Source organism: Vipera ursinii (genome assembly GCF_947247035.1).
Source record: "Vipera ursinii genome assembly, chromosome: Z".
Lineage (NCBI taxonomy): Eukaryota > Metazoa > Chordata > Lepidosauria > Squamata > Viperidae > Vipera > Vipera ursinii.
The window spans coordinates 31,701,286-31,724,185 of NC_139517.1; the positions used below are offsets into that span (position 1 = coordinate 31,701,286).

The 22,900-nt window shown below is 39.1% G+C and overlaps 2 protein-coding genes across 5 annotated transcripts in view; one reads left to right on the forward strand and one right to left on the reverse strand.

Annotated features, from left to right (window-relative positions):
* The window catches only part of ABI3 (ABI family member 3), a 46,108-nt gene extending 32,863 nt beyond the window's left edge, over positions 1-13,245 (reverse strand). Inside the window, exons 1-2 of one of the 4 annotated variants that reach the window (XM_083376800.1) lie at positions 13,214-13,245; positions 2,404-2,492 (exon numbers count right to left, since the gene is read on the reverse strand). Coding sequence is in view for 2 of the 4 variants with exons in the window: in XM_083376803.1 (XP_083232929.1) it covers positions 13,020-13,120; positions 13,214-13,235 (123 nt within the window). In the remaining 2 variants the exon portion in view is untranslated. Of the gene's footprint in view, positions 1-2,403; positions 2,493-13,019; positions 13,121-13,213 lie in introns of those variants that run through there. The other 3 variants (XM_083376802.1, XM_083376803.1, XM_083376801.1) reach the window with 3 other exon arrangements.
* On the forward strand, positions 12,240-22,656 carry GNGT2 (G protein subunit gamma transducin 2). Its single transcript, XM_083376804.1, has 4 exons — positions 12,240-12,288; positions 14,664-14,749; positions 20,896-20,985; positions 22,466-22,656. The coding sequence occupies exons 3-4, from the start codon at positions 20,902-20,904 to the stop codon at positions 22,589-22,591; spliced, it is 210 nt and encodes a 69-aa protein (XP_083232930.1). The 5' UTR covers positions 12,240-12,288; positions 14,664-14,749; positions 20,896-20,901; the 3' UTR covers positions 22,592-22,656.
* Positions 22,657-22,900: the final 244 nt, after the last annotated feature.

Below are 22,900 nucleotides of genomic sequence, written 5' to 3' on the forward strand. Positions count from 1 at the left end.
GGAACATTGTCCATGGGGTCGCAATGGGTCAGACACAACTTCGCAACTAACAACAACAACAACAAAATCCTGCTAATTTCAATGCAGACATACATTGTAAAGTTTTAATTATATGGTGTCAACTGCCATCTTGACTTTTTATATATACACTATCACCATATATAGAGGCTTCTACTGTTTCGGTTGTCTAAGCATAAATAGAAGAGTTGTGAAGGCAGAGAATTCATTATTTGTTTTTAACAACAAACCTCAAATTAGCTTTGGCCAGAGTCAACCAAGTCTATTGACTATAGCTTCTGAGAAAAGGAATGATTTCTGAATGATTAAAAAAGCATATTTTGCAAACTTAAAAGAAGAGGGATCTTGGTCAGACTTCAAATTAGGCATTGCTATAAATATCTCCAGAAACTCCCTCTCCCCACATTCAGTAACAGCAGACTCTTCATAGACTCAGGATGGCTAGATGGGTTTATTTACTGTAGACAAAAATAGGACATATAAATACAGCAAGGCTGTCTATTGCACAAATATGAGAATATACACACGTACATATTTGGTTGGATTCTTGTTTTTCTACAATGTGTATATGCCGACTTCATACATACACTCTTCAGCGCACAAGTATATAGAATTCTCTAAATGTGTATATCTGTTCTCAGATTTAAATCTTGGAGTTTTCTTTCACATACGTACACACACATTATTCAAGTCACTGGCCATTCCGTTCCTGCCTTGAGGGTCAGAGGTATCTGTTCCACATTTATATATCTTGCCCGATAATCATTAGTTCTTGCTTTGTAGCTTCAGCCATTGTATTTACTGTACCTGCTCATCTGCTTTCTGTTTCATGTTAGCATGAAACTTCATTTTTGAAGATGAAAAGTTTGAATTGATTACACCGAAACTACCCTTAGTTCTGGAGTTATGACTGGTCACTTAATGACTATTCAAAGTTACAATAGACTCTTTTTTTAAAAAAAAATCAACTTACCACCTGTCCTTGAAATTACAACTGCCACACATACACAGGCACCCATGATCATGTGATAGAATTTTGGGTGCTTGGTAACTGACTCACATTTAGAACCAGTTGCAGCATCCCAGTCACATGACTGTGATTTGCCATGTGTTTTTTGTCTGTTTTTGGTGTTTTTGCTGTCTTCTGGCAAAAAATGCCAATTGGATATGCTGGATTTGCTTAACTATTGATTTGCTTAAGGATTGCAGTGACTCATTTTATAACTATCTCAAAATGGTTGCAAAATTGAGTCTGTGGTGCCTCAACTTATGAGCATAATGAATTACAACAAAACCTCTGGGCACCGTTGTAGTCATAAGTCAAGGACTACCAGTAACATTAGTGCAGCTTTACTTTGAAAAAATTCTGTATGTTTACTTCCTGGAAACATACTGTATTGTACTCACACATGGGAGGGATGCAGACTTAGGTTAAACAGTCTACGTTGCATAGAATAATGTGAACATACTTGAGTCAAAACTGGGCTCTTGTTACGTTTTTGACATATTGCCCCAAATGTTCCACTGAATGGACGTGTCCTTTTTGTTGACAGGAAATGTTGCATCCGACACAGTTACAACTAATCTTAGTAATTTAAAGTATAGCTTTTTTTATTTTATTAAAAGCGTTATGTGAAGGCCTTGATTGACCAAAGCAATGATATGGCAACAGAAATCAATATCTAAGAGTCCATATCCATGTGAATATGACCATCCTGAATATGACTATAAGAGGAATAAGTAGTAAATTACAAGAATTAACTATATAAATGAAAGAAGGATATACTCTACGTCTATGAATCTGAGGCAAAGTAGAAGATACAATGCTTCTCAATAAAGATGCTCTGATCTTAGTGGAGTGGATGCAGAAAAGCGAACGTGTAGATTTAATTACAGAACAAAGAATAATAGGCTTGGAAGGGACCTTGGAGGTTTTCTAGTCCAACCCCCTGCTCAGATAGGAGACAAGACACCATTTCAGACAAACGGCTGTCCAATCTCAAAAACCTCTAGTGATGAAGCAATTTTGGGATTCAAACTGTTCCACTTATAAATTATTTTCAGTGTTTGGAAAGTTTTCTTTAATTCTAGAAAGAGTTAAAATATGTGCTTTAAAGGAGGCATCAAGATTGACTAAATGTGGTTTTTCTTTGGGTAACAATAGTCAAGCTCTTTCCTCAATCAAACAGGAACATTTAAATTCTGCCTTTCCAATAAGTGGTTTTGATTAGTAAAGGAAAAGGTTTGGGAAGCACTGCTATAAAGCAGGGCTTTTCAATCGGTGGTACGCGTACCACAGGTGGTATTTTAGCACCTGGCAGGTGATATGTGACCCATACCAAGTATAACGGGTGAGGGAACCAACCAAAACAGCACCACACAGACCTGGAGGAGACCAGCTGGATCTGCAGGACTCTCCAGAAGCCCCAGGATCTACACGCATGGCTTCATGCTGGTTGGAGCTCCTGGTACACCTGGAAGAGAAAATGAGGAAGAAGAGGCAGAGAGAGGAGAAACTGTAAAAGGAACAGGTTTTGGCGGGAGAGGAAAAAAACACGCGGAGAAAGAGAGAGAAGATGTAAGGTCACTGGCCCTTAAATTTGAAATGGTATTAAAAGTTTAATCAGGCAACTCAAATGGAGGTTTCTTGAGGAAACAGTGCTTTATTTGATCAAATAAAACAGCTGGATGGCAAACAATCTGGAACACTGACAGAGTTGTGTCCAGAAGTGCCACACCTCAGTTATTAGCATTGCCTTATAAACTTTGTTAGCCAACAAAAATCAGACAACAGAGCTATTACATCATAAGGAAGACATCATTCCTGTACGCTCCCTTATTCCCTCCATCAGTACATTCATCCATGTACATGTTTCCCACGCTCGGATGAAATTTGTCTGTGATGCAAACACTGATTACAAAAGTGAGATAGCAATAGTTAGGGTAAACAATTTCTTTTTGATCCGGTTACAGAACCCTTCATTCCTCCCTTTTTAATTTTGTAACAGAATGCTTTCTGTTACTTGGTGACCAATGCCGTATATTTCTTTGTTACTGGATTGTTGTCGAAGGAAGACCAGGAGGCAGCAGGCACAGTTAATGATTTATTTTGGACTCGGGTCCCGGGGCGAGGCACCGCCGGGATTCCCTCTTATTTATACACAACTTCTGCAACAAAAAACCAATCAGCTGGCGGTGTTCTCCCGCCACGCGGCGGCAGCCAATCAGGCGAGATCAGCTGTGGCAGCCGCGGCTGTCAACGAGCTGTTGCTGTGGCCAGCTGGCAGCTTTGACAGCTCCGGATGTTCTGTGCATGCGCGGCCCAGGCAACTTTGACAGCTGTCAGTGAACTGCGCCTGCGCGGCAGTTTGACAGCTGTCAAAATCAGCCGCTTGCTGCGCCGGCGGGGGGGGGTGAGCGGCGGCAGCCCTTTCGACAGCTGTCAACGGGCTGCCGTGTCTTCCTCACGAACGTGTGAGGAGAATGAACCCGCGTTTCCCTCACGAACGTGTGAGGTGTTTAATTAGTTTAACATTCAATATGTAACAGTTACTGTGGTGATAGTCAGAACCTTGACTGTCTTATGGGGTTTATCACTACTTACAGAGGATGCTATGACCGTCATCCCTGAGATGGTAGAAGTAACTGTTCTTTGGATAACAGGAATCAAATATGGCAAAATCAGAAGACCTCCAAAAGCTAACATAACCAGAAAAATTTCCATTTGCCAATCACCAAAGATCCCTCCAAACCAGCTTGTGTCCATGGCAGCTGTCCAGATTTCTGAAGAAGCTGGGTGTATTTCCTCCACACCCAGGCAGCAGCATGTAAAAGGAAAGCCACACACCCCTTGTTTTCACAAAACTTTCTTTTGTAGTGTTATTTTAACCAATCAATTTTCTTTATCTCTCTGTACGTGTGCTTCTCATCTTGGGCTAATGGGGGTTCCTACACAAGTGTAGTATAGAGAAGCAAAACAGCATTATGTTATTCTAAATGCCCTTCATTTGTACTTATTTCTAATACAGTTTGCAGTCTAATAATTCTGTTAAACAAGAGTCCTATAACCATACATTCCATCTTCTGCCCAAATAACAGGTTCATGGGGATGGTCAAAGTGAGGGTTGCCTCTGTTAGACTGGTCAATAAGGTAGACAGCTGGGGAATGTTTGCCAGGGGATTTGGGGGTTGGGCCAAATCAGTGGTAATCCACCAAAAGGATGCTGAGGTGATCACCTACAAGAGATGTTCACACCTAAGTCTCCCCAAGGGCTTTACCAAAACCTGGGTTTTTTCCCCACTATGGAAGTGGTCAGAGTCCACAAATTGAGTTGATTGGTGGCTTTTCAAGTGAGATTTTGACTAGTCAGAGCAGTAAAATTTATCTCACATGGTTCCCAAGGCTATTGTTCACCCATGTTAGTACCCCCACACATGTAACAGTCACATTTAGAGATGAAGCAGTTCTTCTGGGCCAGATCAATAAAAAGGTTCTGTGATCCTGAGGAAATCTCAATTGTGGTTTCCAGTTCATCATAAAAAGAGTGAAAAACTCAAAAATGTTTCTGGGATGGTGGCATAATAGTGTCAACTTGAAGCCATATTTGTGTCTGGTTCCATCGATAACTAGTCCAAATGATGCTGAGGAGTCCGCTGGTCTGGTTACCTTGAAGCACACCGGGTTGCAGGAATCAGCGTTGCACTGAGAAGTGCTAACTCCTTTAATTACATTGAATTTCCTTCAATTGTGCCAGGTTGGGTAGGATGTATAAGCTTATTTTGTGTGAAATAAGTAGGCCTGTTTCCACACTTAGTCCATTTAGCTTGATTATAGTCAATAGGTTTACACTCATCAAAGGAGACTCTGGCACTATCCATAAGTCTCATGTTATTCTTTCCAAAAGGTATTGTCTGTGTGTCTCTCCATATGTCCAGATTTGAAGTTGTTGGTAGGGCTTTACTGTATTGACAAGATCATAAAAATGACCCTATCCTCCACTTTGCAAGTGGAATACATAGTCTTGTTATAAACACAACTCCATTTTGTTGCTTTAATTATTGGGCCCATGATCTGAAGAAGGTGTGGGGGAAAAAGCAGCAACAAAGTAAGAAAAATATAGCAATACACAGTCCAGATACTAGAAATGTGATTTCCAGGTTAGTCCAATCCATTGAAGTTTTCCTTCTAGTTAGATGGAAACAGTTCAACAGGCAAGGCAGGTTGAAGTTAGGCCATCCAGCTGCTGGGCTTACCATTGGAGAGGGGAAGATGGAACTTTTTGTGGCCCTGCCTTGATTCCTTCCACTTCTCACTGCAGTTGGGGTGCTCAGGAGGACTTGACAGGGATGGAACCACTTAGGATTGGAACTTTTAGGTGACAGTTCTTTCACCTGGACCCATTCCCCAGGAACAACAATGGTTGGAGACAGGTGGTTGGGCAGCCTGGGCCTGTACTGAAATAGAAGACAAAACCTATGCCAGATTATGCAAATGCTGAATAACTTTCTTCTCTTCTTCATTGACATTCTTGAACCTTCATGCAACTCCCATACATCATTTCAAAGCAAGTTTTACAGAGCTGAGGCCTGTATCGAAATGGCCTCACCACTAGATGTCACAACCTGTCCAGCCACTGTGTACGTCCCACATTCATAAGCTTTCAAAAAACAACAACTAAACACATTCTTTAATTCCTCCTTCTCAAACATTCACTTCCTTCTGCATGCCATTTCTGCCGCTTTTGCACCAACTTCACGTGAATTAACTCTTCCCTTTTTACTATTAATCAATCTTCTCTTAGGTCTTCTTAGGTGTGGCTCCAGCTCTCCTAGGAGTTCCTAGGTCCCCCCATGGAATGGGAAGTGGACACTCTGCAGCCCAAAGTCCTGGCTGATTGCAATGGAAGCATCTAAACAATGGGCAAGACGTATCCATGGAGGCACCCGGCTGGGGCCCTGGGCTATCCGGCCTTTGCCCCTCGGTTTCTCCATGACCCTATGCAGCCCTTATAGGCCATCCCCCTTTGTCCGGAATTCCTGCAGCCCTGCATCCAGGTCCATCACCACTCAAAACCAGTCTTGTAACCTGCTTGGGATATCATGATAGACACCCGCCTGGTGCAGGTCACGGTCCACACCAGCCCAGAACTGGTGGACCAAAATGCATTCCAGCCAAGACTGCAACCTGCCGGCCACCCACTGGAATTCCTGCACATAATCATCTGCGAACCAGCCTTGCTGTTTCAGTGCTAACAACTCTGCCTCTGCCCATTGGACCCATGAGACATCCTCAAATCGGGCTCGCAGAGCCTCCAGAAACAGTCCAGCATCTGCTAATTCTCTGGCATAGTCACTGTATAAATCCGCCACCCATTCTTCAGCTTCACCTTGCAATACCACAGTCACCACCACTACCATCGCCCACTGGGCTGGATAAAAGTGGGTGTATCAGTTCAAATGGCTAATGACCTGGCTTACGAACATTGCCAAATGATCCGAGTTCCCATCAAATGATGCCTGTAATGGCGGAGGATCCCAGGCCATCCCCTGGGACCATGACCCCAAGGGCCATCCTGGACTTTGTAGGGCATCAACCGCAGGTAGAGAGCACTGTTCCCCAGCACCTACAGCCTGCCGAACTGATGACCCGACCGCCGAAACTGGATGCCTGGCGGAGGCCCCACTTGGATCCAATAGTGACCTTCCCATGCAGCCTGTGGTCATCCTGTTGGAATGGGCAGGAACACATCCTGGGTGGGGCCTCTTACATGCAGAGTGTCAGGCGCCTGGCCGGTGTCTAGTTTCAATTTCAGGCTGGCCAACCAAAACCAGCTGCAGTAGCTGGCTTGGCTGGGTACCCATTCATGGACATGGTGCCATCTTGGGGCCTGCCTCCCAAAGCGGCCATGAGGGGAATCCTGGAACCCAGCCTCTCCAAACCTCTCCCTCAAAATGTCCATTGACTGCCACCCTGGTGCCGTGGAATAGCTCCACTCCCCTTCGTTGTCATCTGTTAGGTGCTTCTCTCTCCATTCCATCATTTGGTGGCCTGGGACACCAAAGAGATAAAGAGATAAAAAGGTTTATCTAAGTTGCAGCAGTTCAAAACATGTGCTCCCAATAAAACATTTTAAACCTGAAAGATTTTCAGTGTGTTCCAAAGTCAAGTTTTTCTCTTAGTTCTTATCTGATTACAATCCCTGCTAAACAAACTCTTCTTTGTTCTTTGTTTCTAGGCAAAGTTACAAGCCAAAAACTGCAAGAATAACTCTCAAATTTCACTTCCACCTCCTTCCCTCCTTCTTTGAGGCCAGAGTTAAGCAGAGAGAGAGAAAAGTTTTAAAATGGTCAACCCCCCCCTCCCTTTTTCTGTCTCTCTCTTCCAAAGCAAAAAGTAAAACAAAAATGATGCAAGCTGTTAACAAAGAAGGCTGAACAACAACAACAACAAACTGCACAGGGATCTCAGCCCCTTTTGAATTTCTCTCACTTACATCATTCTTTCAACAAAATAGTTTTCTCTCTTCACATCCTCATGCAAACACCAACAACAAAATCTGCAATTTACTGTTTCTTCCACAGCCTGGGGTGGAGTGGGGAACTCTGTCACACACACACACTTTTGCACATTCAGCATACTCACACATTCACTTCCATTCAAACTGCTTGCATAAACAATTTCACATACAGATATTTCATTTCATGCTTTTTCCAGGCAAACCATTTATTTTTAAATAAGGCTTTTTTGTTTGTTGTTATCAGAGGGTTTTGTCCCTCTCCCAAGTCTTGGAAATAACACAAAGCAACACAGACACACAAACATAGACAGGTACCATTAAGACAACATTTCCAAGCCTGTTGCTTGTCCTCTGAGAAGTGAGAAAAATCAAGTCATGATTTTTAGGGGCCTTTAACCACCTCCTACCTTTTGCACCATTCCAAGTCCAAGGTTAATGTTCTGGATGGCCAAATATTTAAGAAACACATCAATTTGGGGTTTGAGGCCAAAGCAGGCCTCCCTTTTTAATTTTTCTCTAAAAAGGGAAGGGAATATTTATGGTTGCTTCCAATTTTTTCCAGCAAATTCAAGGACAGTGGGGAAGGAACAAAAGGAATGTTGAATTTGGGGCCCTTTGCTGGTATGAAGGGGGAGGGGAAAACTGCAGAGAGCAGCCTCCTCTCTTCACGTCCAATAATAGGGATGGTTTCCAAGGACAGTAAATAGCGCCAGTGTCTAACAGAAAGGAATTGAATGTATATCCAAAGAGCCAGATTAGGTGTGTGTGTGTGTGGGGGGAAACTTACATTCAATTCTACTTTGAATTGTTCTTGTCTTTTCTTCTATGGCTGAAGTTGTTAAAAAGATAAATTAGCCAAATAGAGGCATACAAAATTTTGCTTTCTTGAAGATTATTTGTTTCTGCCACAATTTCAGTGCTTTCTTTTTTTTATTGAAAAGTTTTATCATACATTTTATCTTTAACAATCCCCCCTAACCCTCCCCTATCCCTCCCTCCCTACCCCTCCCCCCCGACTTCCCAGAGCTAAGTACAAGGTATAAAGAACAAAAAAAAACCAATCGTAAACATTCATATGCTAACAACCATAAACTCTGAAATCCATCTCTCTCTAGCTCATATAGGGTAATTACAAACACTATTAATATAAGATATATAAAAAGAGGAAAAGAGAAAAAAAGAGGAGAAAAAAAAGGAAGACTTATTCAAATGCTACATGAAACTTCTTAGTCCCATATTTGTTCTGGATATACTCAATCCATTTTCTCCACTCCATAACATAACGTTCTTGCAAGTGATCTTTCAAATAAGCCGAGATCTGCCATCTCTGCCAGGTCAGAAACCTTTAAAGTCCATTCTTCTACAGTCAGCAGTTCCTCCTTCTTCCAATATTGGCCTATTAAGAGTCTTGCTGCCGTAATTAAATTCAACATCAGCTTAGTGTCCACAACCGTAGCATCTGTAATTATACCCAACAAAAAAAGTTGCGGACAAAACTTTATCCTTTGCTTGAAAATCTTCTGCATGTTCCACCAAATTTTTATCCAAAAGGCTTAACCTTTTTACAAGTCCACCATATATGAAAATATGTTGCATCTTCTTCACCACACCTCCAGCATTTAGGCTGATAGTTCGGATACATACTTGCCAGCTTTTTAGGATCTAAATGCCATCTGTAAAACATTTTATAAAATTTTCTCTTAAATTTTGAGCTTGTGTAAATTTTACGTTCCTCACCCAAATCCTTTCCCATGTGTCCATTGTAATAACCTTGGATATTTTGGGCCCATTTAATCATACAATCCTTAACGAGTTCTGTTTCTGAATCAATTTCTATCAAGGCAAGATATATCCGTTTAATATGTGCTGGACCCTGGTTTCTGATTTGCTTTATCAGATTTTCATCAGTCATTGTAAAACCATTTTTCTGATCTTCTTTCCACCTGGCCCGTAGCTGAATATATTGAAACCAAGTCTGAACAATCTTCTCATCTCGCAAGAGACTATATGGTTTCAAACACCAGACATTTCTTTCCAAGCTTAGAATCTCCTTGTACGTAGTCACATCATGTTTGAAACCAGCATGTATATTTTCTATTGCGTGTTTTGGGATTGCCCACAATGGTATCTTACAATCTAATTTATGTCTGTACTTCTTCCAAACCCTCAACAATGCCTGTCTTAAAATATGCACTCTAAAAACATTATCTACCTTCTTATCATACAACAAATATGCATGCCAGCCAAACAACAAGTCATGGCCCTCAAGATTTAATAATCTCTCTTGTGTCAAATTAATCCAATCACTTATTCCTGCTAAAGCAGCAGCTTCATAATATAATTTAAAATTAGGCATTTTAAGACCACCTCTTTCACGAGTATCCTGTATTATCTTTAGTTTAACTCGTGGCCTTTTCCCTGCCCATACAAATTTATTGATACCTCCCTGCCATTCCTCCAAATTAGAATCTTTCTTAAGAACCGGTATCATTTGAAATAAAAATAAGAATTTAGGCAGGACATTCATTTTCACTGCTGCGATTCGCCCCAACAAAGACAATTGCAATTTTTCCCAACTCTCCATTTCTTTTTGAATTTTCCCCCATAATTTTTCATAATTATTTTTATATAACTTTGTATTAGAGGGCGACAAAAGCACCCCCAAATATTTAACCCTTTTAACAATCTCAAATCCAGTTAATCCTTCTAAGAGAGCCTTTTGCGAAGCTGTCATATTTTTGGCCAGAATTTTAGTTTTTTGTGTATTAACTTTAAATCCAGAAACCTTCCCATATTGTATTATTATCTCCATCAGGTCCACAACAGAGTTCTCTGGCTGGGTCACTGTAACAACCAGATCGTCTGCGAACGCTCTCAATCTATAATCCTGATCTCTAATTTGTATACCCTTAATTTTTTCCGAATTCCGTATTTTAACCAACAATATCTCCAATGTTAGTACAAATAACAAGGGCGATAACGGACACCCTTGCCTTGTGCCCTTCTCAATATTACATGCTTCTGTCAGGCTATTATTAACTATTATTCGGGCCGTTTGTTTTTGATATAATGCCCTAATTGGTTGCAAAAAATTATCCCCAAAATTCATTTTATCCAAGACTTTCATCAAAAATTGCCAATTCAATTGATCAAAAGCTTTTTCAGCATCTAAAAAAATTAGCGCCGCAGGGATCTGGTTATTCCTTTCCAAAAACTCTAACACATCAACTATATGCCTCACATTATTTTTCATTTGCCTACCACTAATAAACCCCGTTTGGTCCCCATGAATCGTCTGTTGCAGAACCCTCATCAATCTATTAGCCAACACCTTAGCAAATATCTTGTAGTCTGTATTTAAAAGCGATATCGGTCTATAATTTTTAACTTGAGTAGCATCTTGGTCTTCCTTCGGAATCAAAGAAATAAAAGCAGTTCTCCAAGACGGAGGCACCTTTCCCCCCCTCTGAATTGTCTGGAACAGTTCCTTTAACGGTTTTATCATCTCTAATTGTAGATTTTTGTAATAAGCCGCAGTCAAACCATCCGTAGCTGCTTGGCCCAGGCTCTAACAATATAGATTTATGATGTGCTGTAGTCTCCATTAAGTAAGGAATTAGTGTCTATGAAAAGATTAATTTCAGTTAAAAAAAAGTTAGATACTTTGGATGTTTATATTGCTGATAAAGTAGAAGGAATACTATAGCTGAGTCAGAACATGGGGAATGTGTTGTGCTTCCTTATACCTATTTAGCTCTGTTCACATTAAGCCACTAAGTAACTTTAGAAGACTAATGCCAGAGTGAATCTGGGTCACAAATTTAACCTGAATTTGACCTTCATCCAACTAGGACACAGGAATAGCTTTCTCTCACTCACTCCTTATACACACAAATATACACAATGACTGGAAGTGCTGCCTTCTAAACTTAATTATATAATGAATTTGTATGATAATTAAATTGTTAATATAAGTGCAATCTTCCTGGCTGAAAGGTCATTTTCTAATTATTCAATAGATCCTAAGAGTCAATCCTGGTAATAGATTTGGGGTACATAGATAATCTATATCATACCAGATAGCAGCACCTAGCTGAGCTTGATTAACCTAGGTAGGGTCAGATTGGCTAACTATTTGGATGGAAGGTCATTACTAAATTGCAGAGTTATAGATTAAATTGGAAAGCTATAAAGCATTGCCAAAGCATTGCCAAAGAAGCCAAGAATAAATAATTTATGTATTGCTACCAATAAACCCACAAAGAAGCATCTAAGTAGCATACAAAAATTGAGATTGAGTTGATGGATGCTTCATTTTCAGACTATAGATTGATATAGTGAATTACTAATTTTCCTAGAAGAAAGGGTGAATGTCTAAAAAAAGATGTGTAAACTCATCGGTCACTCTCAATCGGTCAATGACCATGGAACCTCTCGGGGTACCAAACTTGCCATTTAATTTTTCATTATTTAGATCATATGTTTGTTTATTGTTCTGATGAATCTACTGATCAACTTTCCTAAATATGCCATCTGTCAACTTACTTTGGGCTTTGAGGTTAATTCTGAACACCTGACCTGTTCTAACATGCTGAGCCTATTATCAGATTAAGGACAGAATACAATCAGTACCAAAATGAGCTCCTATCTAATTAGAAAGACACTTTTGAGCAGAAGAGTGGAGGTGGTGGAAGATCTCATCTGACCAACTAAGGCACCATTTTTATTTGGAAGAAAAACCACATCAAAAGAGGTAAGTTTAATTTTCTTTCACAGAATGAGATAGATTGCAGTGGAAAAGCTCATTCAGACTTATAGCAGTTTACTCTGTACACATTTTTTGGAAAGGAGCCTAATTGATTCCAAAGAAATTTGCTGATAAATGTTATTTGGGAATATATCCTTTTGCTGCAATATGCATACCAAAACATTTTTTATTCAAATTTGGGGATGGAAAAGCAACATCCTTTTACAGAGACATGAAAGAAACAGAATAGTAGCAGGTTACAGATATATACTCGTATGCACCTGCCACCTGCATTATCGAGCGTGCAGCAAAGGTACCAACACTTGTATCCCAACATAACACAAAAGTCAAGTCATGACTTGTACTGTCAAGGGAAAAGATTTACACACAGAAGACCGGAATTTAAATTTTCAGTCACTTCTAATCTACCTTATGAAATCCACTTAGTCTGAACTCAACATTATGAAAGTAATATGATACTGGGCTTCTGTATTATGGAACCTATTCCATAAATAATTGGTGCAATAGATTTGCACAAACACTAGCAGCTGGGCAGAGCTTAGCGCTAATCCTATGATTTCCTATGATTTGTTAAGAGTGGTTAAGTTTTTATTTCTTTATATGTGGTGATCAGTATGTTAATAATAATCCCATATAATAATTATGAATTTTGAAAAGTAAATGTTGTGCTGGGATAATTTGTCAATTATTATTCAATTGATCTTGTTGTCAGTTACCCTTGTTGTAAATGTTGTTGGCATTGACACAAGGAACGCTGGCTGATTTAATAGGTTCAGGCAGACTGCAGTCAGTATTGGTGTCCAAATGGTAAAATTCACTAAAGGAAAAACAGCAACAATTCTTAGTGAAAAACAATGTAAATGGTTCCCTATGATCTATCTTCCAGATTGAAATTAAATTCAGTACCCACCTTTCACTTCTTGGATGTTCATTCTGCCTTTGTTTTTCTAGTTGTTCAGTTCAAGAGGTGTTTTTCATATTGACGTATCAAAAATCCCTTGCTCATAACTCACAAGACCTCTGTCGCTTCCTGGAGTCAAACCTTGTAATATTTGGTCTGCTGCCAGGGCATAACTCTGGCACGTATGAAGACATTGTAGCTAAATTTAGCCATGGATTATTTTTGCTGCCAAGGAGGTTCAGTCTGCTTATCAACAGAGAAGGAAATAACTAGAGATTGTTTTGTACTGAGACTTTCATTGACATGGAACTCAACCTTTGCTGCAAAGGATTCTGGGAAATATTGTGATATTCTAATATAATCTAGTTGTAAAGATGAGGGAAAGAGAATTGCGCACATTGCTCTGAAATCTTGGGAAGATGGAATGAAATAAAAACATTAATTAGCAGCAAACTTAGTTATGCTTATGGAAAAACCACTGAAATTAGTGGAACAAATTAATCATGCCTAATATTCCTACTAAGGGACGCAGTGGCTCAGTGGGTTAGGACGCTGAGCTTTGTCGATCAGAAGGTCGGCACTTTGGCGGGTCGAATCCTGAGTGCCGCATAACAAAGTGAGCGCCTGTTACTCGTCCCAGCTTCTGCCAACCTAGCAGTTTGAAAGCACGTAAAAATGCAAGTAGAAAAATAGGGACCACTACGGTGGGAAGGTAACAGCGTTCCGTGCGCCTTTGGCATCTAGTCATGCCGGCCACATGACCAGGGAGACGTCCTCAGACAAGCGCTGGCTCTTTGGCTTTGAAATGGAGATGAGCACCGGCCCCTAGAGTCGGAAACGACTAGCATGCATGTGTAGGGGAACCTTTACCTTTACCTTTTTAATATTCCTACTAATTTCTGGCAGCTTCTTTAAACACAGATTTAGGCATTTTATGGTCCCAGGCCACATCTGGCCCTTTAGCTGTCCCTGTCCAGTCTGTATCAGGTCAATCAGAAATTAGAAATCAAATGTAAATAAGCAGGGAGCATAAGAAGGTGAGTCAGCTCCCTCAATCAACTGATGGCTGTAGGAGGGCAAGGAAAGAAAGCATTCTTCTGCGCCTGTGCAGTGCTCCCTCCGCACCTGGAACATCAAATCAGGTACATTGGTTTGGCTGTCCACAGCAGTCCCAGTTTCTCATGTAGCCCCTTGGGGAAATTAATTGCCCAGTCCTGTTGAAACAGGATTAATTCTGATCAGTTTCTAATAATTGATTCCTGTAGGAGAAGAGCAGGCACAACTGGAGGATGGAGTAAAATGCATCATCAGTTTAGTATCCTTGCATTGCCACAAGAAATCCAAGTCAAGACCCCTTTGAATTCTACTAACCTGTCTAGCACCAATTTAGGGCTGACAGTTAGTTGACCAGATTCTTGTGCACAGGCTTCAATAAATTATTTATGCCACAACCTCCTAGATGAACTGTCCTGATTCTTTGAGCCTGACAATTCCCACTATGGAGACCCTATTCCTAGAATACAGTTTGAAAGCCAGTGCCTTAAGGTAAGTGTTTAACACAAAAACTGTAACACTTATTCTAGCAACTAAATTCTTGAAAAATATTGCAGAGGTTATGAGTTACAGGATGGTTTAATTACCATCTTCATACAGAATGCAAGATATTTAAAGTATAATCCCTGATTGGGAGGGCGATAACATTTCAATGGTACTTCAGGCAACCATAGTCATTATAAATACCATATTTCAAACTTCGGTACGAACTACTTTACAATGCCTTGGTAAAGCCACACCTGGAATACTGCATCCAGTTTTGGTCACCACGATGTAAAAAAGATGTCGAGACTCTAGAAAGGGTACAGAGAAGAGCAACAAAGATGATTAGGGGGCTGGAGGCTAAAACATATAGGGAATGGTTGCTGGAATTGGGTATGTGTAGTTTAATGAAGAGAAGGGTGAGGGGTGACATGATAGCAGTGTTCCAGTATCTCAGGGGCTATCACAAAGAAGAGGGAGTCAAGCTGTTCTCCAAAGCGCCTGAGAGCAGGATAAGAAGCAACGGATGGAAACTAGTCAAGGAGAGAAGCAACCTAGAACTAAGGAGAAACTTCCTGACAGTTAGAACAATTAACCAGTGGGACAACCTGCCTCCAGAGGTGGTGAATGCTCCAACACTGGAGGTTTTTAAGAAGAGACTGGACAGCCATTTGCCTGAAATGGTATAGGGTTTCCTGCCTGAGCAGGGGGTTGGACTAGATGACCTCCAAGGTCCCTTCCAACTTTATATTATTATTATTATTATTATTATTATTATTATTATTATTATTATTATTATTATTATTATTATTATTATTATTACCATTTCTGCAAAGTCTCATTGTACAATTATATGTTGTTCTGGGTTCCACCAAAATATAGATACCAAAGCAGAATTCACCTATGGCTACGCATTCACAAAGCATCTCAGAAAAAGAAAAGGGATAGAAAATATCTATGGAGATTTTCAGTCATCTGGGTCACAATTATCTCAAAAGTACTTTTTCAAAAAGCAATAGGACTTGTTTTTGCCTTGAGGAAGATACTTCTCATCCAAGAAGTGAGGAAGCTTTTTGGATAAGAAGCAAAATGTCTTCCATGAGGAAAAAAAAACCAAATCCAGTTGCCTTGTGAAAATGCAGCTTTGAGAAAAGGAATAGAAAGAGTAAAAAATAGCTGATTTGTACCTGAAATAATTTGAGACTAAAATTGAGACACACAAAATCCCAAAGTTTAACCTCATTTTATTTGATGACCTTGAAGAAAGCCTGTTTTACCCCCATTGCCATCTTCAGTCTTCCAAACACAGATAAGGCTTACCTTTGGCCCACAGGGCTAGAGAAGCTTAATTCATTAGCAAAATAAATCGCTTTGGATCTTATGGATGGAAAATGTCTAGTGAAGGGCAACTTCTCACCTCCTACCCCCAAATAGCAACAAGAGTATGAAAATGTTATTCCTGATTTGCAAAAACAAGATCAATGTTCCTTGAAGTAAAAATATACTTGTATATCTGTGTATTCCAATTCCTTCGCTTAAGAATGTAACCAACAATATACATTTGCCTCTACTCATAGGAAGCAATTAAACCATCCTCTCCCAACTTAGCACTTCCCAAATTTGTGGGATTTTGATCACTTTTTTATTTCTAGCTACCACAGTCAGATTGTTTGGCTGACAATTGGTGTCTAACATATACTGAATGTACTAGACTGGTTACAATTGAAACAAGAAATTGTCTTCCTAATATCTGCACATAAAAAAGACTCAAACATTTCCCTAAAATGTCTTTAAAAGTCAAGCTCAACTCTCTGGTTTAAGGGTCACATGCTTTTTTAAAACAATATTGAATTTATTTACCATTGTCTTCTTGCGGAGTTTTTCTTTTTCAGCACAGAGGTGCAATTTCTTGTTGGCCTTCCCCGCAGGTACAAACTAGTTTGCAGATTTATTAAATTGACAAATGGCTTTTTTATGAACTTTATTAAAATTCTACATATAAAGAAATTTAAAAATACAAAAACATGTACAAAAACATAAATTTGCAAATACAAAAGAACTTAAAAAAACACTTTGCTTTTGTTATAGATCAGTAATCATTTCTTATTCTTTTTACCCTTATAATTTCTTTTAAAATATTCATTACCTCCCCTTATTTAATCTATAAAACCCTTTATCATCTATTTAATTTTCTCTGCTTTTATAATAAAATCTATAAATGGACTCCAGTCTTTAATAGAAGGCTCTGTGGAATTCTCTCTCATTAGATAGCTCAATTTTGCCGTCTCTTCAAGTCCTTAATTTTAAATATCCAATCTACAGCATTTGGAGCTTCTTTTATTTATCCATTTCACACATTGCTTTGCAATGTATCCCTGCAGTATTTCAGAATCGGGTGATTCAAATTATTTAAGCAGCCAATATTAAAAGAAATGAATTCTTTATCTTGCTTGGAGCATTAGATTTTCATGGAAAGATAACTGCAAAAGACCTAGTTAGTTTAGGCTGAAGTTGTTTTTGAAAATAAGAGTTGATAAAATAGCTTGATCTCTTTTGATCTGAGCTTTTGGCTTGAGGCTGCACCAATCCTGCCTTGGAACTCAATGCTTTTTCCACCTGTTCTGTATTGTGAAAGAAGGTTTCTGTTTTCACTTCATCTGATTCCTCATGCAAAGATATTGTGATCATGATCATGGGATAAATTATACCTATACTTAGAATGTTCACTCTTGCCCATGAGATGTCTTCCTACAAAGCACTGGTATTTAATGTCACAACCAGTTTTAAATACCATGCTCAGCCTCAAAATACACAGAAAGCCTTTCTAGAGGTCCATAAATTGTCCTCTCTCTATGTGAGCTCTTGAGTTATACAGTATACTTCTTGTTTTGTTCAGAAAATTTCCTGTTTTCCTTTGCGTTCCAGTAAGAGACAGTCCTTCCCCTTCTCCTTCATGAACTGGAATAAGCAAAAAGTCATCAAGTTCATGATAATACTGATTTTTTTTTCTTAACTGTTTCCCCATTTATTTCCTCACCTACTTATCTTCAACCTCTGGATTTATTTCAACTTTATTTCAGTTGATTAATAAAATACTAAAGCATAAAAATCCAACAGTACAAAATCTAGTAATGACAAAAACAATATACAAGCAGAAAATTAATTAGTGAAACTCATTCAAAAAATTAAAACTGATCAGGATAGGAACCATCTTTGAAGAATCCAGAAGGTTCAGATTATCTTGTGTAGTACCATTTTTTCAGATAGATTTCTGCTAAAACACATTTGCCAAGAACATCCCGAGGAGTCTTTCAGAAGAGTTCTTAGAGTCCTGGTAGGTAAATTTAATTAAATAATAATAATAATAATAATAATAATAATAATAATAATAATAATAATAATAATAATAATAATAATATATAAGGAAAAGAATCTTTTTAAAAATATAATTAGCCTCAAGTCATTTAGGACTTCAGATTAAGACCAGCACTTTTGAAATAGACTGAAAATAAAAACAATTTTGTGATATGCTTGAAACACCCAGACTCATTCAATAATTTTGCTGCTGAATTTTGGGCAGAATGGAATTGTGCAAGTTGTTTTCAAGGACAACTCCATGTACAATTTATTACAATAAACAATTAAAAGAAGATAGTCAAAAACTATCTCTATTTGCAATGTATGGCAGTGAAAGTTGGACCATAAGAAAGGCCGAGTGCCAAAGAATTGAGGCCTTTGAGCTATGGTGCTGGAGAAGGCTCCTGAGAGTCCCTTGGACTGCAAGGCGATCAAACCGGTCAGTCCTAGAGGAGATCAACCCTGACTGCTCTTTAGAAGGCCAGATCCTGAAGCTAAAACTCAAACACTTTGGCCACCTAATGAGAAGGAAGGACTCAGTGGAGAAGAGCCTAATGCCGGGAAAGATCAAGGGCAAGAGAAGAAGGGGACGACAGAGAATGAGGTGGATGGATGGAGTCACTGAAGCAGTAGGTGTGAGCCTAAATGGACTCCAGAAGATGGTAGAGGACAGGAAGGCCTGGAGGAACATTGTCCATAGGGTCGTGATGGGTCGGACACGACTTCGCAGCTAACAACAACAAGTCAAAAACAGAAAACAAGACAATGACTGTGTATATATACAGTAAAACCTTACCTATCTTACCAATTTAACTGCTGTAATCTTCCTCAAGAAAAAATGTTTACTTTAACCTCATCTTTCATTTGGGAGCTCATAGCTTTGTACATGATGTCCCCATTCTCTTTTTTTGGTCACAACAACCATAGTAGGTTGGTTAAAAAAGTCACTGGCTCAAGGTTACTCAATAAGGAATAACAGAAAGGGACTAGAATCTGGATTTGTCTTGTCCTAAGCCAATATTTGAGTATTTCTTTTTTTTTTTAAAGCTTCTTAAAATTCTTAAGAGATCCTGAATTCTATTGGATGGTTCAGACAATTACCTAAGGTGAAGAATTAAATATTAAATTATTTTAAATCTTAGATCATGACTGCAAGTAAGCCATATTATTATTTGTTGGGTTTAGGGTCATTGTAGTGTCCCAACATATCCCACTAATTGAAAAAATGCCCCAAATCCTAACTCTTTCATTGACCCTACCACATTATTATCACATATCTCTGCTACTTTCAAAGGCTGCAAAATTACATTTTGCAAGTATGATGATTGGCCACAAAACAGCTGCCTGTCCATGTTAATCAGAACAGCATGTGGCAGTAGCAGGACTTTGGATAAGCCTCTTAACTATAGAACTGATTTAACTCAGATTTCTTTTAATAAGATGGAAACTCCTAACTGCCAAGATTGCATTATGGCTTTGAAACAAACATATATTGCTTCTGGGTTGAGGCCCAAATTGTATCAGATAGTAATTAGATGCAAGTTACCAGGTTATTAAAAGTGAAACAAAGCACCATTGACCTGTTTTCACTTTTCTACTCTTAGGAAGAATACAGTACCTTTCTTACCTTATTTATCTTCTAATCCTATCACAGGATTCCTCCTCGTCTTCCTCCCCAGTGCTGCCAAACAAGGCTCTAATGCTATCAGTTACAACTCAGTGTGCAGCAATTCATTTTTTTCCTCCTTAGTAAGAATTATTTAGAGCAGGGGTGTCAAACTCAATTTCATTGAGGGCCGCATCAGCATTGCGGTTGCCCTCAAGGGGCCGGGTGGGTGTGGCCTGGGTGGGTGTGGCCTATTGGGTGGGCGTGGCTAGAGTGCATATGGCCTACTGGGTGGCCGTGGCCAGCTCTACATCGTTGGCATCAAGGGTGACAATGGGGGCCTGGGCAGGAGTGGGACAGATCTGGGGGTCTCTGGCAGAAGGAGGGTCTCTAGGCCAGGGCCAAGGCAGCGGGGGCCGTTCCCTCACTGTTTCCAGAATGGCTTCGCGGGCCGCATGAAACCACTTCGTGGGCCGGATCTGGCCCCCGGGCCTTGTGTTTGACATGTCTGATTTAGAGGTTAAAAAGATTGAGGAAGCAACAGGAAAATATCTTAAGCTTAAAATTGGGAGCAGTCATAGTCTGGACTTTCTCAAATAATTTCATGAAAATAGCTAGCTATTCAACAATGAAAGCTTTATCTAATCTATTCTGTCCTCTTAGGTTTTTTTTTTTTTTGATCATATGAAAAAGTGAAGTGGCAGAAAACAAGGGATATTTACAAGCAGAACACTACAACCTCTGAACTGCTAAATGAACTGGGGAACTGCGTAAGGGACTTCTCTTCTGGAATTAATCTAGATTCGATTTTTGTTTCTGAGGGTTGGTAGCTCATGATTCCTTGTGGAAGGATTGGATCTTGGGGCTGATATCCCTTGCTCTGAAGGATCAACCGGAGAGTCAGCAGATGATAAAGATAGAAGCAGAGAAGCTCAGCATCAAAAGACAGAAATGGACATGTTGATCATTTCATTGCTTTTGCTTTAAAAAATGTATTATCCTTTCCTCTAGAATTGTTTCTCCCATAGGAGACATATGAAAATCCAAGGAAGTCTGAAGTAAGAGGTCAACCAGATTTACATCTATTTAGCTGTGATGAATTGAATAAGCATAACTGACTGTGTTTGTAGTTGATTGACAGATGACTTGTTGGGGATTAGAGGGCTAATATGGATTTATATTTTTATTACAGGGCAAAATGTCTCAGGATATGACTGAGAAGGAGCTAAAGCAAATGGAATTAGATCAACTGAGGAAGGAAGTGAAGCTTGAAAGACAAATGGTAATGGGTTTCAAATGTACTCTACTAAAAAAAATCAGTATTTCTGCATCCACAACATTTCAGAAGTGTTGGTCTACATATGATAGCTTTGCGTTATGTGGGCTTAAAAAGTTATAGGAACGGATGAGCTGATGTTCTCTTGTTCAATCAGTTGGTGTCAGTGTAGTCATACTTTCTGAAATGCAAAATAATAATTTCTCAAAGGGAAAGGAAAAGAATAAAATAAATAAAATATAGAAGGGACATTTGCACAAGGCACACTGAAATAATTAACAGTCATGCTGGAATATCATGCAGTGCTATAGTTTCCATATGTTTAAACTGTGTCTTCCTAAGGCATTGTGTCAAATAATGATTATCATTCCCATGATTTTTCATCCAAATAACTATGATAAATTTTCATGTTTAAAACACAAAATTCCCTTAAGACACTATAAATATGTTTACCAACAAATGAAATCCCCAACAGTTTTAGTCACAGGGCACATCAAGAATGTTGGTAGTAAGTTCCATGCTATCAACTAGGACATTCATGTTTCAGAGAGAGGAACCAACTTATGTGAATCAGGCTGGAATGCAGGCTTGATATATACTTTTCAAGTTGTTGGTATTAAAGGAAGAACAAGAGAGGGTAAACATATATACATGTAAGAAGGATCTCTCCTGTCTCTTCTAATAAAGTTGTCAAGTGGCTATGGCCATGATATCTCCATTTCCATCTCCACGGAAGGATGGGGCTGCAACTGAACCTCCCCATATATGTTTCACAGTTTCAAAAATCTTCCTACCAAATACTTTGAAGTGAGACTTGATAAATTATGTCATCAACTATTCAAACTGGAAGGTTCAATTACTGTGCAAACATAATTTGCAAATTTTATATCAGTCTAGCCACACAGTAATATTTTCTGTGAAGATGTTTTTAGGACATAAATATGCAATCCATGTTAAAAGCTATTTAGGGGAATCAACAGAAAAACATGGTATAAACAGCATAGCAGAATATACAGTTATTAAAAAATTTGCTATCAAGAAATCCAACCGTACTGAATGATCACTGATCACTGATCTAATCCAAATTCAAGGCTGCCACATATGAAACTTAAGGACACAAAAAATGGCTTTAGAAAAGTTTTGGTCTCAAGGAAGATTGTTCCTATTGTGCCAAATTTAGCTTTAGCCTCCATTATTAAGGTCTCGTCTAGAGAAACAATGAAGTGTAGTAGTAGCAAAAAGAAGCAAATTAATTACTTGGAAATTAGTCGTTTTGAGTTTAGAAAAAGCTGAAACAGTTAAGGTGGTACATTTGAGACCTTATTTAAAATCACAACATTGCAGAAAGAATGAAAGAAAGCCTTGAAAAACTATTTTTCCTTATCCTCTTGAAGGAAGGTTCCCTACTAATTTGTTACTATTTAGAGGTTGTACATTAGAAATCAAAAGTTCAGGAAATGAAGTACTACATCTTTTTTCCACACAGATCTCCAAAACAGCAAAAGAACTCAGGACCTTTATAGAATCTATGGCTGCAGAAGACCCTATCTTAAAAGGGGTCCCAGAAGACAAGAACCCATTTAAGGAGAAGGGAGGTTGTACAATAAGCTGACCCTGGCCCCGACAAAGAGAAGATCTTTATTGCTCTCTTTATATGCTACTAGAACTATATTAATTATATTTTACCCTACAAAATGAGTCTAAATCAGGATTGGAGAATCTCTGTGCTGAGGAGAGGGCTGGTAGTCAGCTATACTAGAAGGGCCACAGGATCCCCATCCTTAGAGATTTTCTGCAGGAGGGAATTTAATCAAGCCTCAGGGAAAAAAGGAACTAGAACAAATTCATGACCAAGATATATATGGTCATGAATTTGTTCTAGTTTCTTTATACAGAAAGAGGAGTGGGGGGAAGAGGACAT

What these genes read in the sequence shown, in the direction of transcription:
- GNGT2 (XM_083376804.1), top strand. Translation starts at nt 20,902, where the DNA reads ATGTCTCAGGATATGACTGAGAAGGAGCTAAAGCAAATGGAATTAGAT. An exon ending in TGAAGCTTGAAAGACAAATG is followed by an intron (nt 20,986 to 22,465) that starts GTAATGGGTTTC and finishes TTTTCCACACAG; the next exon opens with ATCTCCAAAACAGCAAAAGA.